At 45.8% G+C, this 15,566-nt stretch overlaps 1 protein-coding gene across 1 annotated transcript in view; it reads left to right on the top strand.

Annotated features, from left to right (window-relative positions):
• ASB18 (ankyrin repeat and SOCS box containing 18) overlaps positions 1-15,566 on the top strand; it is a 51,358-nt gene that overhangs the window by 19,587 nt on the left and 16,205 nt on the right. Inside the window, exon 2 of the mRNA XM_050916549.1 lies at positions 163-430. Within this exon, the coding sequence (XP_050772506.1) occupies positions 163-430 (268 nt within the window). The remainder of the gene's footprint in view (positions 1-162; positions 431-15,566) is intronic.

Raw genomic sequence — 15,566 nt, 5'->3', positions numbered from 1 at the left:
TTCCACTTTTCAGATCAGAAACTGAGGCATTTAAAAATTAAGGGACTTACCCAAGATCACGCAGAAAGTCTGTGGCAGAGCTTGGATGTCAGGAGTCCCTATCCTGTGCCGTAACCACAAGTCCATCCTTCTCACCTCTCTCTCTCTCTCTCTGCCCTACAGGCGTGTGGACCCTAGAATACAAGAGGGAACTGACCACCCCACTGTGCATCACTGCCAGAAATGGACACACTGCCTGTGTGCGTCACCTGCTGTTCTGGCGGGCAGACCCCAACATGGCTCCAGGAGGCCAGAGTGCTCTGCATGAGGCCTGTGAGGGGGGCCACACGGACTGCACGGAGCTGCTGCTGGAGCACAGAGCCAACCCCAACCTCCTGAGCGAGGAAGGTTTGGCACCACTGCATCTGTGCACGAACCAGAACACGCTGGGGTAAGGAGAGGGCTGTGCCAGGCAGCATGTACACACACACCCTTTTCTCCCATTATTAACCAGCATTTCCCTTGCAATTGTAATGTTCTGTCATAGGTCTCACCCCACTCTGAACTTTAGGGTACAGATTGAACACCTCTAAGCTTAACTACCAGCTTAGATCTGGTCTCGCTGCCACCATCCAGATTTCTGAGTTATCTGGAAAACTCTGTCTTCCCCCTCAAAACCTTCCCCTCCCTGGGTAGCCTTGAGAGACTCCTCCACCAAGTCCCTGGTGAACACTGATCCAAATCCCTTGGATCTTAAAAACAAGGAAGAATTACTCCTTCCCCCTCCCTTTTTCCCCCCACCAATCCCTGGTGAGTCCAGATCCAATTCCCTTGGATCTAAAAAACAGGGAACAAATCAATCAGGTTCTTAAAAAGAAGGCTTTTAATTAAAGAAAAGTAAGGTAAGAGAAAAAAAAAACCTCTGGGAAACAGCATACAAGCTGATCTCACAGACAACAGATTTAAAACACAGGATGTTCCCCTGGGCAAAAAACTTAGTACACATAAGCATACCCAAATCTGATTACTTCCCTAATTCCACAAAGACAAGTTACAAAAGAAAATAAACATAAACCTATTTATTCCTTTCTAAAACTACTCCGATAAGAGGCTGGTTCCTTGATCTTTTCCACTCCGGCTGAAACTGAAACTAAAACAAAGGAAAACTTTCCTCCTTCCTTTTTGAAACATCTTGTTCCCCCATTGGTTTCTCTGGTCAGGTGTCGGCTAGACTTGGTGAACTTCTTAACTCTTTACAGGTAAAAGAGGCATTAACTCTTAAATATCTGTTTATGACATGTTCATTTAACCTTCCCTGTGCAGTTCTTCTCTCCACCAGTTCATATATTCTTCTCTACCTGGACTTGATCCAGAGCCCTTTGGAGCCTATAGAAAGAGTCCTATAGAACCTATAGCATCTTGGAATCCTGTGGCACCTTATAGACTAACAGACGTTCTGGAGCGTGAGCTTTTGTGAGTGAATACCCACTTCATCGTCATGCATCTGACGAAGTGGGTATTCACCCACGAAAGCTCACGCTCCAAAACGTCTGTTAGTCTATAAGGTGCCACAGGATTCTTTGCTGCTTTTATTGATCCAGACTAACACGGCTACTCCTCTGATACTATAGCATGTCGGTGGCTGCTCAGCACTAACTTGCCTCAAGCAAAGTGACTTTCCCCTATAATCTGAATTCAAGGGGAATTCGAGTCAGAAGAACTTGCATTAAATTAACTGTTTCTTACACGCCAGATGTACATCCTGTGCGTAGTCAGCATCTCCTTTCCTGACTCTGTTAATGACTGGAATAGGTTTTTACTACTTGTTAGCCCTGCACAGCCAATATAGCAACAGAGAGCTGGATTTTCGCTTGGCTAACTCTCCAGGCATAGACTTTTTAAGTCCAACGCACAGCTGTGTAGACCACAATAGCAGCTTAACTCCATCTATCATACCCCTCTGCTTTATCTACATGATGAGAGATTATGCAACACCAAGACCAGTCAGACTTTCAGACTGACAGAACAAAACGTTGATTTAGATGGAGTACGTCTGAGCAAAACTGGGAAATGTTTCCATTTCCCCACAAAACAAGTTTGATTTTCATATCTTGGAATAAGGAAAACCGCAACACTGTCTCCAGGAGAGATCTCGGTGTGAACGTGTGGCTCTCTTGCCTCTAACATCCTGTATCAACTTTGCCTCACTAAGTCAGCCAAGCAGATGACACACATGGCCATGTAGGATCATGTGCCCTCCCCTCCACTGATTTGCTGCTTGGTTTGTACTGAGCATGCTCAGTAACACTGCTGAAGTCAGCTGCCCTCCCTCTGCCCCCCTACTATCAGCAGGCACCAGTCGCCTCTACAGCCAGGCAGACCCCTTTTAAAAATATCAAGGTGCAGCAGTGCATATAAAATAGTTAGGGTGACCAGATGTCCCAATTTTATAGGGACAGTCCTAATTTATGGGTCTTTTTCTTATATAGGCTCCTATTACCCCCACCCTGACCCCCATCTCAATTTTTCACACTTGCTGCCTGGTCACTCTAAAAACAATGCTATTAACCACAACCTACATATGCCACAGTCCTGGAGAGAAGAATAAACATGGACCACCGAATGCCAAGTGGATGAAAGTAGTAAAGCTATGTCGCTTCCACTGATTTGGTATTCAGTGGTTGTGCAAAACGGGTAACTTACACGCCAAGGGAATGAGAGTTGAGTATAGCGGGAAGAGCAATGGACAACAAAAGATCAAGCCCCTCCATGCTGTAATTTCCATTCTGATGGAAAAAACTGAAGCAGTTCCCCCACTGGTGTCACATTGGCTTTACATCATGTGACCGGTCAAGATTTACCTGCATGCAGGGGTACCAACTCTGCATGCCCATTGAATACAAGTGATAGTGTTACCCCTCTCTGACCCGTGACATAACTTCTCACTACTGTTTATATTCAAGCTGAATTTGGCCCTTTTGGCCGGCTTCTGACTTCAAGCCAAGTCCACGCTACTATCATACCATTCAATTCAGTGGAATTACTCTTAGATTTATTCTATACTAACTGAAAGCAGAATTAGGCACAAACCTTTTCAGGCCAACTTCCAAAACAGCCCAGTCTCTTTTACAGCAAATAAGAGCTTGTAGGTTTCCAGGCCAGGCTCAGTTAGTGTCTCATTGGGGCCCCTCTGCACTGGCTCCCTGCTCAGCCACTAGTGCTCTACTATAAGCCTCACCCAGACCTGCACCCAGCTGTAACACCGGCACCCACAGCCTTGTTCCACACACAGCTCTGCATACTGTTTCTGGGGACTCCAGTTTGCGTTCAGCGTCTTTGCAGCTCCTGGCTCACCACACAGGCCAGCTGCCACTTTCCAACTAACCCCAACCACTTTCAGGACCTTTCTTGTTACCTAGCCAGCAGGAAGGATGTGCAGCGGGGAGGGAACTGATAGGAGTTGTAGTTGTAGGGAGGGAACTGAGGGGAGTTGCAGCACACCTGCTTTACCAAACATATTAATGCCATATGACAATGACAAAATCCATCTCTTTCTTCTAGCACTGAACAAGGAGCTTCAGCAAAAATGCTTGTTTCCTGTATTCCAATAAAGTGACGCTGCTTCGCTGTAGAACTTATGCCTACAAGCTTTGCCCATCTGCTGCTTCCAGCTCACTGCAACAAATGTAAAGAAGCAGTACCCGCAACTTCACATCTTCCCCCCCCCGTCTTTTCCCCATAAGCAATCTATAACAATAGATAATGTTTAACTAATTCTAGGTCGAGATCCAGTCACAATTTAGCCTTGAGGAGTGTTTATCAAATCCAAACAAGTGGAGACTCATGTTCAGTATGGTTAGGACTCTCCTCTGCAGGATTATCTCCCTTCACCCTGGCCATGATGTGCGTAGGTTCACAAATGAGCTGGGTTTGGAACCTGCTGCAGGTGCTGCCTGCTCCTTCTGTAGTGAGGACTCAGTGGCTGGGGGGGAAAACAGGAATTCTAGTCATGAAAAAGTTTGAGAGTGTTGGCATTTTGGCACTTGGACAAAATCAAGACCTTTTGAATTTTTTCATGGCGCATCAGTGAACCACCCCAGAATAGCCCTCTGGTCAATGCTCTCACTGGAGATATAGAAGACCCAAGTCCAAGTCTCTGCTCTGGTGGTGTCAGAGCAGGACTTGATATCACACATCCCAAATGAGTGCCACTAAGCTATTGTTAGGCAGCTCTTGCCATCTCTCATTCACCAGAAATTCCACCATGGAGCTGAGAAATCTTCCTGATAAATTGGTATTTCCCCAACAGTGAGACATGTCATCTAAGAATCCTGGCCACCTCTAGTGAGGACCTTAATTGGTCTCTGTCAGGTGGACTCACATGGGGCCCAGGAATGGAGCACAGCTACATCTGGTGACAATGGATGGTGGCCAACATTTTGCCTTATCCAGTCTTATCAAGACTAAGTGTCTTTCTTTTAAATGTGGGTACGTTTTGAGCTACATACCAGCAGCTAAGGAAGACAGCCTGAAACTTCATAGATCTGGCACCTCTCAGCATTGCGCACTTTAAGCCAGGCCATTTAGGATGATGATTTACTTTTTCCCCACTGGATCCAAGTGTTACCATTGACCTATCATCAGCTGCCATGCCCTATCACTCAGCAGAGCTAATACAGGAATTATTTGTATGCTCGTAGCTAGTTGTACTGCTCTCTCCACCGGTCAGTTCATATGCATGAAATAATACAGTCTCCCAAAAGCATGGAATTCAGAGCTGGCAAACTGTGGTCCATTATTAGGGACTCGCTTTCCAGAATGCCACATGAGACAAGATGTTCTGACCTGGAGAGTTATGAGTCTAGTTAGAATGTCTACAGATGTAAAAAAATTGTCACTCCATGTAGGTGCGTCCCTTTTATGCAGCTCTGGTGCTATTCTTTCCCAAAGGCATATGCAGTGTCTGGAACTCTTACATTGAAGATATTAAGTTCTCTGAGATGTCTTCCTGGTCATTCATAAGAACATAAGAACGGCCGTACTGAGTCAGACCAAAGGTCCATCTAGCCCAGTATCTGTCTACCGACAGTGGCCAATGCCAGGTGCCCCAGAGGGAGTGAACCTAACAGGCAATGACCAAGTGATCTCTCTCCTGACATCCATCTCCATCCTCTGACAAACAGAGGCTAGGGACACCATTCCTTACCCATCCTGGCTAATAGCCATTTATGGACTCCACCACCATGAATTTATCCAGTTCTCTTTTAAACACTGTTATAGTCCTAGCCTTCAGAACCTCTTCAGGTAAGGAGTTCCACAAGTTGACTGTGCGCTGCGTGAAGAAGAACTTCCTTTTATTTGTTTTAAACCTGCTGCCTATTAATTTCATTTGGTGACCCCTAGTTCTTGTATTATGGGAATAAGTAAATAACTTTTCCTTATCCACTTTCTCCACATCACTCCTGATTTTATATACCTCTATCATATCCCCCCTTAGTCTCCTCTTTTCCAAGCTGAAGAGGCCTAGCCTCTTTGATCTCTCCTCATATGGGACCCTCTCCAAACCCCTAATCATTTTAGTTGCCCTTTTCTGAACCTTTTCTATTCAGCAAGACTCATGTGATTCTATCTTAAATGTTAGGCTCTTCCCTGTGCTGGGCCACCACACTGCCATTTGGGCTCAATCCCAGCATTCTCTAAAGCCCTGGTATCCTTCATGTATCCTGCAAGGACTGTTGGAGTAATATCACCATACTTAATCAGATCTTCAGTTTCAGAGCATAGATTTCATGAGCTGGATGTGGGACCGTGGCAAGTAACTTGGCCAACAATGTCTATTGCACACTGTTGGAGGGGGCGTGCCAGCAGTAATGGCTATTTTAATCATTTTTCTCTTTGGGGTGGGTTGGGCAGAGGCCAGGTCTTTTCCAGTTACTATGGCGGTTGTGGGCAACCTGAAATGATCAAGACTGTACAAGTAGCATATTAAACTCTTGCACACCCCTACAGAGACAAACATCCTCTCTTGGGGGACAAAGGTACCTAGAATAGGCCATAAACTGCCAGCCGTATCTGTGCCACTAGAGTAGCAACTCACCAAGGATGTAGCTGTTGGCATCTGCTGAAATGACTGTAGATTTGGGAACACCATCAAATGCCAGTAATGGGGCTATGGTCAATAGAAGCCTGCTTAAGAGATTGTTTAAATCCTCCGGTGCCCCGTACCATTGTATCTTCACCACTCCCAATGCATCTGGGAGGTAGGGATGTATTACCTCCGTTTCACAGAGTCTGAGGTTACACAGGAAAGCTGTGGCAGAGCAGGGCCTTGAACCTGGGTCTCTGGCTAGCACCCTAACCACTGCATCATCCCTCCTCTGGTTTCTTGGCCCACATCCTTAGGGCTTTAGAGTCACATAAACAGCTTAGCCTTTTGAGGATAAGTTAGATATAAATTTGCCTTCATTTTTTATATCTAGAAGCAGCATCAGCTCTAATACAGTCCTATAGCTTGGCTCTAGGAGTCCTCTGGCTCTTCCCTCTTCCTCTATCAAGCACATGCCCTAAAACATGCCACTGGGTTTGCTTCAGCATACTCTCCTCATCACTTTAGCCAAGCAGCCATACAACTGCCTTAAGAACTTACTTCAATCTTAAATTCTTCCTCAGACTTCCCACAGCCAGAAACGTCATCAATATGAACTTCCTCCCTTCAGACACCATTGACTCACATTCACTTTCCTTTGTAAGATAACTGGCTGTGTCACCGAACAGATGGTGACCTTAGCCGTTTTCCTGAGCATGGCTGAGCAAATCTCAGCTGTCCTGCGTCAGTCCTTACCACACCTACCATGTTACTGCCCAGGGCTCTTCAGAGGTCATTTCTATGGCACTTTTCGTCCTTTACTACTTGTACCTTGCTTCTGTGGAACACCCTGCCCCCAGGCTGAACTGCAAAATCAGTACCCATTTTCTTCCATAATGCCTACAACCAAAAGTTATCCATTAATAAGATAGGTGATAGAGCACTTGCATATAGCTGGGGTATTTAAATATGGTAAATGTGCATACTATGATTGCATCGCTCTTTCCACCCCATTTATTCCACTTCTTGTCTTGGGCCCCAATCCTGCAAATACTTACACAGGTGTTTGATTTCAGTGGGACTACTCATGGCAATAAAGTAAAGCATATGCATAAGTGTTGACCTGGTTAGGACCTTTACACATGCCCTTGTTGTCTGTGGCCAGTAGCCAGAACAAGGGTGCAAGCAGGATTCAAATAGAGCAGGTCAACATTTTCCAACCTTGATTTTTTTGACCACGTTTCATTGATTGTGAATTTCAAAAAGGGAAATAAAGCCCACAAAAAAAGTACAAAAAGTAATCTTTTTGACCCACTGTCCAAAAATATTTTCATAAATGAAAATAACCGAAGTTTAAACACAGTACAAGTTTTATTATTATTATTAATTGTGAAAAAAAAATTACTGGCACTAGAAAATAATTAAGTTGTAGTAATCTGAAAAGAAATACCAGGTCTGAAATTTTTACAGTCATTCCACAGAGAAGTGAAATTTCAGGAGGGATGGTCTGACCACACTTTATGGAAACACGACTTCACTGATCATTTGCAGAGGGTCAGCACAAATCAGAGACATCACCCCCCACCCGGCCCTATGGCACATGGCAGCTGATGAAGACAAGCAAATGTATTGGTCACAGCAATGCCATGCCATACAGATTCTGTGCATACTCACACACCACCAACAAATGCTCACTGTTTCAAAATGGTTGCTCACCAAAAACCAGCCCTAAGCTGAATTCACCCACTGTCTTCCCTACCTATGGGTCCCCTGTAGAGGGGGAATGAGTGAGGGAAGGTGCTGTGGCTGTTTCCCACAGTCACAGCCTGTAACAGGCTCCCCACTCACTGCTACTGTGCCTCCTTGTGGCTGGGTCTGGGGATTTAGCTTTCACCCCCTCTGGGGCCCCCTTCTGATGCTTACTTGCACTGCGGCCCCCTCTCCTTGACTCGGTCCTACTTCATTGTGACTGAGCTTTCTGGGCAGATCACTATATAGTTCTTCCTTCTGGTATAACAAAGTCCCACCAGACAAGCTGTCCAGACACTGTCTCAGGCGATCTTCTCTTCCAACTCCAGGTCCTGTGCTACTGGGAACCTGGGCAAGTTGTTATCCCCAGTCCCAGCCCAGGGACCCTCTCACTGGCAATCCAGGTCTGCTCAGTCTCCAAGCTGGCTGCTGTTTCCCTGGACTTCTCCCTACCCTCCCTCTCTATCTCTGGCTTTACCCTAGGAGCTTCCTCCACTCCCCATGGCTACTTCACCTCTCTAGATCTCTTGTCAGACTCTCTAGTCCAGGGCAGGACCCCAGGGCTTGACCTCCTTCTGTCCGTGGCCAACTCTCTTCCCTCTTGGGCAGAGGCTTTCAAACTGTGGGGCACGCCCCCCTAGGGGGGCATGAAGGAACGTTTGAGGGAGCAAGTGGCAATGCCAGGCAGCTCATTCCAGCCCCACATGGCAGGGCCTGGGACAGCCTCTACGGGGGTGGGGAGGGAGCACCACCTCCCCCCTGCACCCAGACTTACCTCAGTGAGCCACCCAGCCTGTGGGTCAGCATCAACATCCACTGTGGCACACCCATTTCCGCTCCAAGCAGTCTCTGCACCCCGCGCTGGCTCTGCCCCCAGAGACTGTCTCACGTGCCTTCCCGACGTGGGTGAGGGGCAGGTATTAGCCCTGCCCGAGCGGTACTGCTTGGCTAGAAGGTAGAAGCAGCCCACTGCTGAGGAAGTCTTGGCTGTGCCATTGGAAAGTAGCTGTGTATTTGAAACTTACAGGTTCAGGTAACTTAATTAAAGCTATGCAAAGGTCTCTGCTAGGTTTGTGAACAGCTATATTGAGCATACTTTTGCTCGGGTCTACTTTTGTCTCGGGATACAACCAAAAATTGTAACTTGAGGGGGTGGGGCTCAGCTCAAAAAGTTTAAAAACTGCTGTTCTGCAGAGTGACTGCAGGCCCCCTCCCTGCTTCACTTCCTGGCTTCATAATCCCATCCCAGCTCCTGCCCAGCTGGGCTGCACAAATCTTAGGTTAATGGGCCCCTCCAGGCCCACATTCACCCCCTCAGAGTTTGTGTGGGGCAGACACCCATTACACAGCCTCCACTCCACGGACTTTCTGCCACGTGCCCAGAGTCCCCAGAGGCAGAAAGTCCACAGAGTGAAGGCTGTGACTGTGGAAAGCAGCCACAATACCCGCCTTCACCCACTCCCCCTCTGCAGGGGGTCGGCAGAGCAATGGGGCAGGTGATGACTGGGGAGAGAGAGTAGCCAGGATACCAGGGAACATGATGATGATTCAGTGCATCTGCAGGGTAGTCTCTGCAAGCAGTACACGTAGGGGTCCTGGCAGGTTTTTAAGCAGCCTTCTGCTGGACTATCTCATGTGGGGCTGTGGTGGTAGAAACACTGCATGCCCTCTTCCGAGAGTGAATTCCCCCAGCTTCTGTGCGGCCCTGTGAGTAGAAGATACCAACTTCATCAGGGTTATGGCCCCTTCTGTCTTGCAACAAATACTGCACTGATTCTAGTCTGACATGGCAATAAAGTAATGACTAGAACCTCAGGAAGAATACACGTGCCATGTGTTACAGCAGGATAGATTAAGACGCTGGTATAAATATTTAAAGAAACATTCATCCTGGCTGTGACCTATGTCAAGTTTCAGCCCAGTACGACTTGAAGTGTCTGAATCATTAAAAACTTGAATATGAATCTTCGCAAAGCACCGAAAAATCTAATGATCCAACCAAAATCTGTGGGTGGACCAAAGAACAAATTGATGATGCAGGGAAGCTCTTGCGTGACATAAACAAAACGAAAATGACTTTCCAAGAGGGTAGCTGGATGAATATTGTGTTGTGACACTGAGCCACAATTACTAATAAAGGACCTGATTTTCACCCCATTCATCTCTATTGGAGCAGGATTAATCCCTAAATTTCCCTTTTAACATTTTCTCTCTTGAAAGAGAAAGCTTGCTCCACAAGCCTATGACCTAAAATAATTGTTAACCACAGCCCTGCAATCGTAACTATTTATTTTCCCAGATGCCAAAGTCACTCTCCCATGCCATAAAAATGATGGGAAGGAGGGTGACAGTTTTACTTGCTGGCATAAAAGATAAAAGTCTCCCGCACAGGATTTTTTGCCTGGCTCTTTTAGTCAGTATCCAATCTTAGCCAATGTACCTGTTTTTACAGGAATGGGGAGGCAGGGGTGACATGGCATTTGAGCTGCCAACCTGTAATCAGACAGAGGCAATGTGGAAACAGCTGAGTTATAAGCCCTTGAATATTGGGGCTTTATAATGGAAATGTTGGCAGACCTTAACTACAGCAGCGCTACCGGGCGCCTCTACAATAACTAAGCCAACTACCTTGCAGGATCAAAAATTAATAGACATTTCAGACAGGTTTTGAGGTTTTGACCACTGCTTTTCAATGCAAAGACTTTTGCTAAAGTTAGACACTGAGGAGGTCAAGCTTTTGGTAACATAAACATTTCGTCTGATTAAGAGAGACTACTTGTCCCTGATTTTGAGTAGTAGATTTTAGGTCATCCTTAATTTTTTACTGACAGTAAAGAGCAGGTCATTGACCTACATACAGAGCTATTTTATTTTTCTCCCTCTTGATAACAATGGCCAGGACACCTATGTGTCAGGTTCTTCTGTATTCCCATATAGTCGGCAATTCACCATGGGGGCAGGACTTAAAACCTTTGAGCCTCTGAGTGACTGGGATAAAAAAAAATTACCTGGGCTTCCTTCCAGCCATTTGAGCTTCAGAATCCATGAGAATTCAACAAAAAAAAAAGCATATCAGAGCTTTAATCTAGGAGCTTTTTGAAGAGATTTTAAAAAAAAGTTCCAGTAAAGTTCACTCTTACCTTCTTCGCTTTAGGAGCCATGCATGCCAACTTCGCCCTATTTAGTAGAGAGTTCCTCTCCTTGACCTCCTTTTTACAGCAGAGATAATTAACATGGTGGGGTAAGACAAGTCTCTAAATTCACTGCACTCAGTCATTTTTTCCCTTTTGCTAAAGGTGGGATGATTAAAAAGAGGAGAATTGAGTTGATTTTTTCCTTTTTTTCCTTTTAAAGAGACTAAAATTGAGGGGGAGAAAAGGTTCTTTGCTTCTAAACTTTGTCAGTGGCACCAGGAGAAAATAAACACAAGCTCCTGGAAAGAGTCAGGTGCGCTGGTGCTGAACTACTGGGATCTGTGGAAAATTTCTGCCTGCTTCAGCCTGAGATGGAGACACAATTGTATGAAATGAAAAGATCCTTTGTTTTCAGTGAGGAACATGAACATTAGCAATGGGCTGGTGGGCTCTAGGTCAACCTGCGCATGTGGCGAGGCCATCCGTTCACACATCCCCCGCTTTCCACATGGATGGGAGAAGAGAGATTCTGCTGTTGCAATGCATCACTTCACCCCATTGCTTCATACAGATGTGTTTCTGGAGCAGCTCCGTGCACTGGAGGCCAGCAATGGGAGAGGGTGTTTCTGTGTTATACTAATGTTCTGGGACCCCAACCCATGGCGGCAGGGAGCCTTGCCAATCACAGCTGATGGTTAGTGCCATCACAACCAGCTGCAGCTCCTCTGCCATGGAGGCTTTTGGAGATCCCCATGATTGGAAAGGGCGCAGCCTTCCAGAACCCACAGCACCCCTACAGTCTCTTCCCAGCAGTAGGGATAATACCAGGGAAATCCAGAAAAGAAACCTCATAGGGCTGTATGCCTCCTGTGAATCTCGTAAGAGTTTTCCCTGTTGACCTGGCCCAACAATAAATAAATAACAATTCTGTGCCACTTGGGACCACTACCTATGTCTTAGTGAAGGGTGTTACCAGGGAGCAGGATGTCGTAGCCATCAAGATGGTGAGATCCTGGATGGCAGCTTTGGCTGTCAGGTCTTAGCAATTTTAAGAAGGGAGAAGCAGCACGATTTACACACAGGGCCTAGGAAGAGGGAGGTATCACAGATGACCTGTATGCGCTCGGTCTGAGAGACAGGGAGGAGTATGGTGGCAACTGCAATGACAGAGATGGTGGGGAGGGATTGGGAAGCAGGATAAGGAGGTGAGTTTTGGGCCATGTTAAGCTGAAGTCAGTCCCAAGGCACAGGGAAAGTTTTGGAGGGACAGGCTGAGGTGTGGATATAGATAGGTGTGGACAGGTCAGGAGTGGAGACCCAGATCTGAGAGACACCAGCATGCATATGGTAGCTGACAACATAAGAGCTGAAGATCACTCTGAGGTCTATAAAGGAGAGGGGTGAGGTGCCAATGGCAGACCCCCTGGGGAACCCCCATGGGGAGTGGAGTAGCAGTCATCGAACTGCAATCCCTGTTACGGGTGCCACCAGGTCCTGAGGTGAAGAAATAACATGCAGCCTCTTACTGTCATCCTGTGTGTCTCATGCTCTTGTCATAGGGTGTCAGAAGTAAACCGAATCTTTGCAAAAAGACAGCAAGTTAAGCCAGCTGAATTCCTCAGTCTGAAAAGGAACCTGGCAGCAACCTGGGAGTGGCGGTTTTGATGCTTCCAAGTTTTCCATAAAATAATGTTTGCAAGAAATCAAAAGGGTAGAGGGTGCTGCTGCTGCTAAAGATCCGTGTGTGAAATTTTCAGCCTAGGAAGAGGGGGATATCACAGATGACCTGTATGCTATGCTATAGGAAACAGAATGTAAAAGATCCACTGAAACCATGTGTGATTTCAAATGGCCTTTGGACTAAGTGAAGGGCTGGTGAAGGGCTACCTGAATTAAAGGGGAAGGATAATTCCTTGGTAACAAACTACAACTCAGTCATTTTTAAGACTCAGCTATTGCACAGACCTATCAAGTAGCAGTGCTACAACTGAACATGTATCACTTCTTGCTCATGGAAACCTGGTGAATTAAGAGAGAATGGCCCACAACTAGTCAGTCTCTCATTGTAATCTTTCTTTTTGAAATACCAATTCAAGCACACCACATCATACTCTTCTGCTAATGCATAGTCATTACAAATAGCAAAAACAATTATTTAAATACCCCTTTGCAAATTCAGGGGACCCATATTTAGCATTGCTGGAATATTGCAATAAACTCCACAACATCTTAAGATCCATCGGTTCATAGACTGGCACTAAGGTTTTTTTATTCTTCTGCTTAACAAGGCCCTTGAGCTAGAAATAATTAACCTTAAAGCAATTTCCAAGGAGCTCTGCAACAGGAAACTAGAAGAGAAGAAATATTACACCAAGAATGCCCAATAGTTAACCCCCACCCTTTGCTGGAAAAAAAAGAATTGTAGACTCCAAAATACTTTGTGCACCAAGGTCCTACATCAGAACAATTCCTGAGATTAGTCCCAGACGAGGAACAGGAAACATCTCAACAAAACCAAGAAGGATACTGCCTCTGCTTCTGGAGAGCACCCCGAAAGCCACTGTCCATGCTTCTGTGCTGAGAGCTGTAGTACACAGCAAATAGACGTTCCAGGTGATGCAGTCAACTCAATGGCTAAAACAAGCCTATGCAGAAGAAGCAGGATCAGCAAACCACTGAATTTCAGAGTTGGTATTGACAGATGTCCACCAATAAGAGGCAGATAAGCCTCTCCTCTGTCAGGGGACTCAGAGCATTTACCCTGAACTTCCAGCCTAGATGTGTCCATATGTGTTACATTAATTAGCTGGACTGGCTTGTAGTTACTTTTGGCTGATTTAATTTGCATACGTTTTCTTTAAAGGCAAGATGTAACAGTAACCACTGGAGAAATAGGATGCTGAGTTCTGATATGTCAAAGGGATGTTAGCTAATATGGATCAGGGTAACAACAACAGGAGCAGGAGGAAAACATTTACTCTTACCAATACAGCTGGTCAAAAAATCCATTTTTTCCCTTGAAAAAAATTGTAAACAAAAATTTGCCATTCAAAATTTTGATTTTCTGTGGCAATTTTTTGGAAACAGTTTGCATTTTTTATTTTAGATTTTAAAATGATCAGTTTTTTTCTTTATTTATTTTCTCTTTTTCACCACAAAACAAATTATGTCATGGAGTTTTTCTACTTTTTCCTTTATTTTTTTTTCCACCCTTTTCCCTCTCTAACTTTTCCAAAATTGGAGAAGCTATGTGTGCTGAGGGAGGAAAACTTGGACATTTTTTAATGTTATTGCACCTCATCAAAAAGAGGAGATGAAAATTCTACATTTCAAATATATTTTGATTTTAAAAAACCTAAACAAAAATTTCAGATAGAAACAAAATGAAAATTCTCCTGGCCTCTAATTAGTGAGACAAGGAGGCTGAAGTAATGTATTTTATTGTTGGTGAGAGAGAGAAGCTTTTGAGCTGACACAGAGTTCTTCATCAAGCTCTCTCACCAACAGAAGTGGGTCCAATAAAAGATATTACTCACCCTCCTTCTCCCTCTAATATCCTGGGACCAGCCTGGCTACAACAGCACTGCACACATTGCATCAAATGACATTTTCCCACACAAATCTTCCTTTCGACTGAAACCCCATTTTCACAGTGGAAGATATTTTCAGTCAAAAAATGTTGACCAGCTCTACTTCCCTGCAATCTCATGTACCACTCACCTTTATTACCAAAATAGTTATTAAAGGAGTGACTGGCAAGGTCGGAGGAAAACCAGGAGAGGAAGGAGTCAGGAAAGCCAAAAGAGCACAAGAATTCAAGGGGTGTGTGATCAATAGTGTCAAAAGCAGAAGCGAGGTCACAGAGTAGTAGTGTGTAAGGCCAGAAGGGACCACCAGACAATCTACTATGACCTCCTGTATATGTCAGGCTACCAACATCCAGGGGTGGCTCTAGCCATTTCGCCACCCCAAGCGCGGCGGCACGCTGCAGGGGGTGCTCTGCCAGTCGCCGGTCCCGCGGCTCCGGTGGACCTCCCACAGGCATGCCTGTGGATGCTCCACCGAAGCCACAGGACCAGGGGATCCTCCACAGGCATGCCTGCGGGAGGTCCACCAGAGCCGCCTGCCGCCCTCCCGGCAACCAGCAGAGCACCCCCCGTGGCATGCCGTCCCAAGCATGCGCTTGGCGTGCTGGGGCCTGGAGCCACCCCTGCCAACATCCACCATCCCCCGTAACCTAGAGGTCAAGGAGGAGATGGCAGCATACAGGCCCTGTCGCCTAGCTACGAATATATTTACTTACATTGATAACATGGACCAATCACCACATATTTGCGATAAAAGCAATATTGTAGGTCAGCTTCTCTAATGCTAACGTACGCAAACCTAACAACGCCTTCTACAAAGGAACTCTCCCATACGCACTCTAACACCCTTCTGGTAACCCCCTCTGAAGCCTGTATATACAGTGTGCCCAGAGTTGAGTTTTGTCACACCAAAAAGTGTGGACAGAATACAAGAGTCAAGGACCTTCTTCTCAAGTGCCCCGTCTTCCAGCCACCAGAGAAAAAACCAAGGGACTATCAGTTTGAAGGTCTCAACTGTAAGAGGAAGACACA

The sequence above is a fragment of the Gopherus flavomarginatus genome, chromosome 10 (assembly GCF_025201925.1).
Source record: "Gopherus flavomarginatus isolate rGopFla2 chromosome 10, rGopFla2.mat.asm, whole genome shotgun sequence".
In the NCBI taxonomy this organism is placed as follows: Eukaryota; Metazoa; Chordata; order Testudines; family Testudinidae; genus Gopherus; species Gopherus flavomarginatus.
The sequence above is the reverse complement of the archived record's forward strand: the minus strand, read 5'-3'. Positions and strand labels throughout refer to the sequence as shown.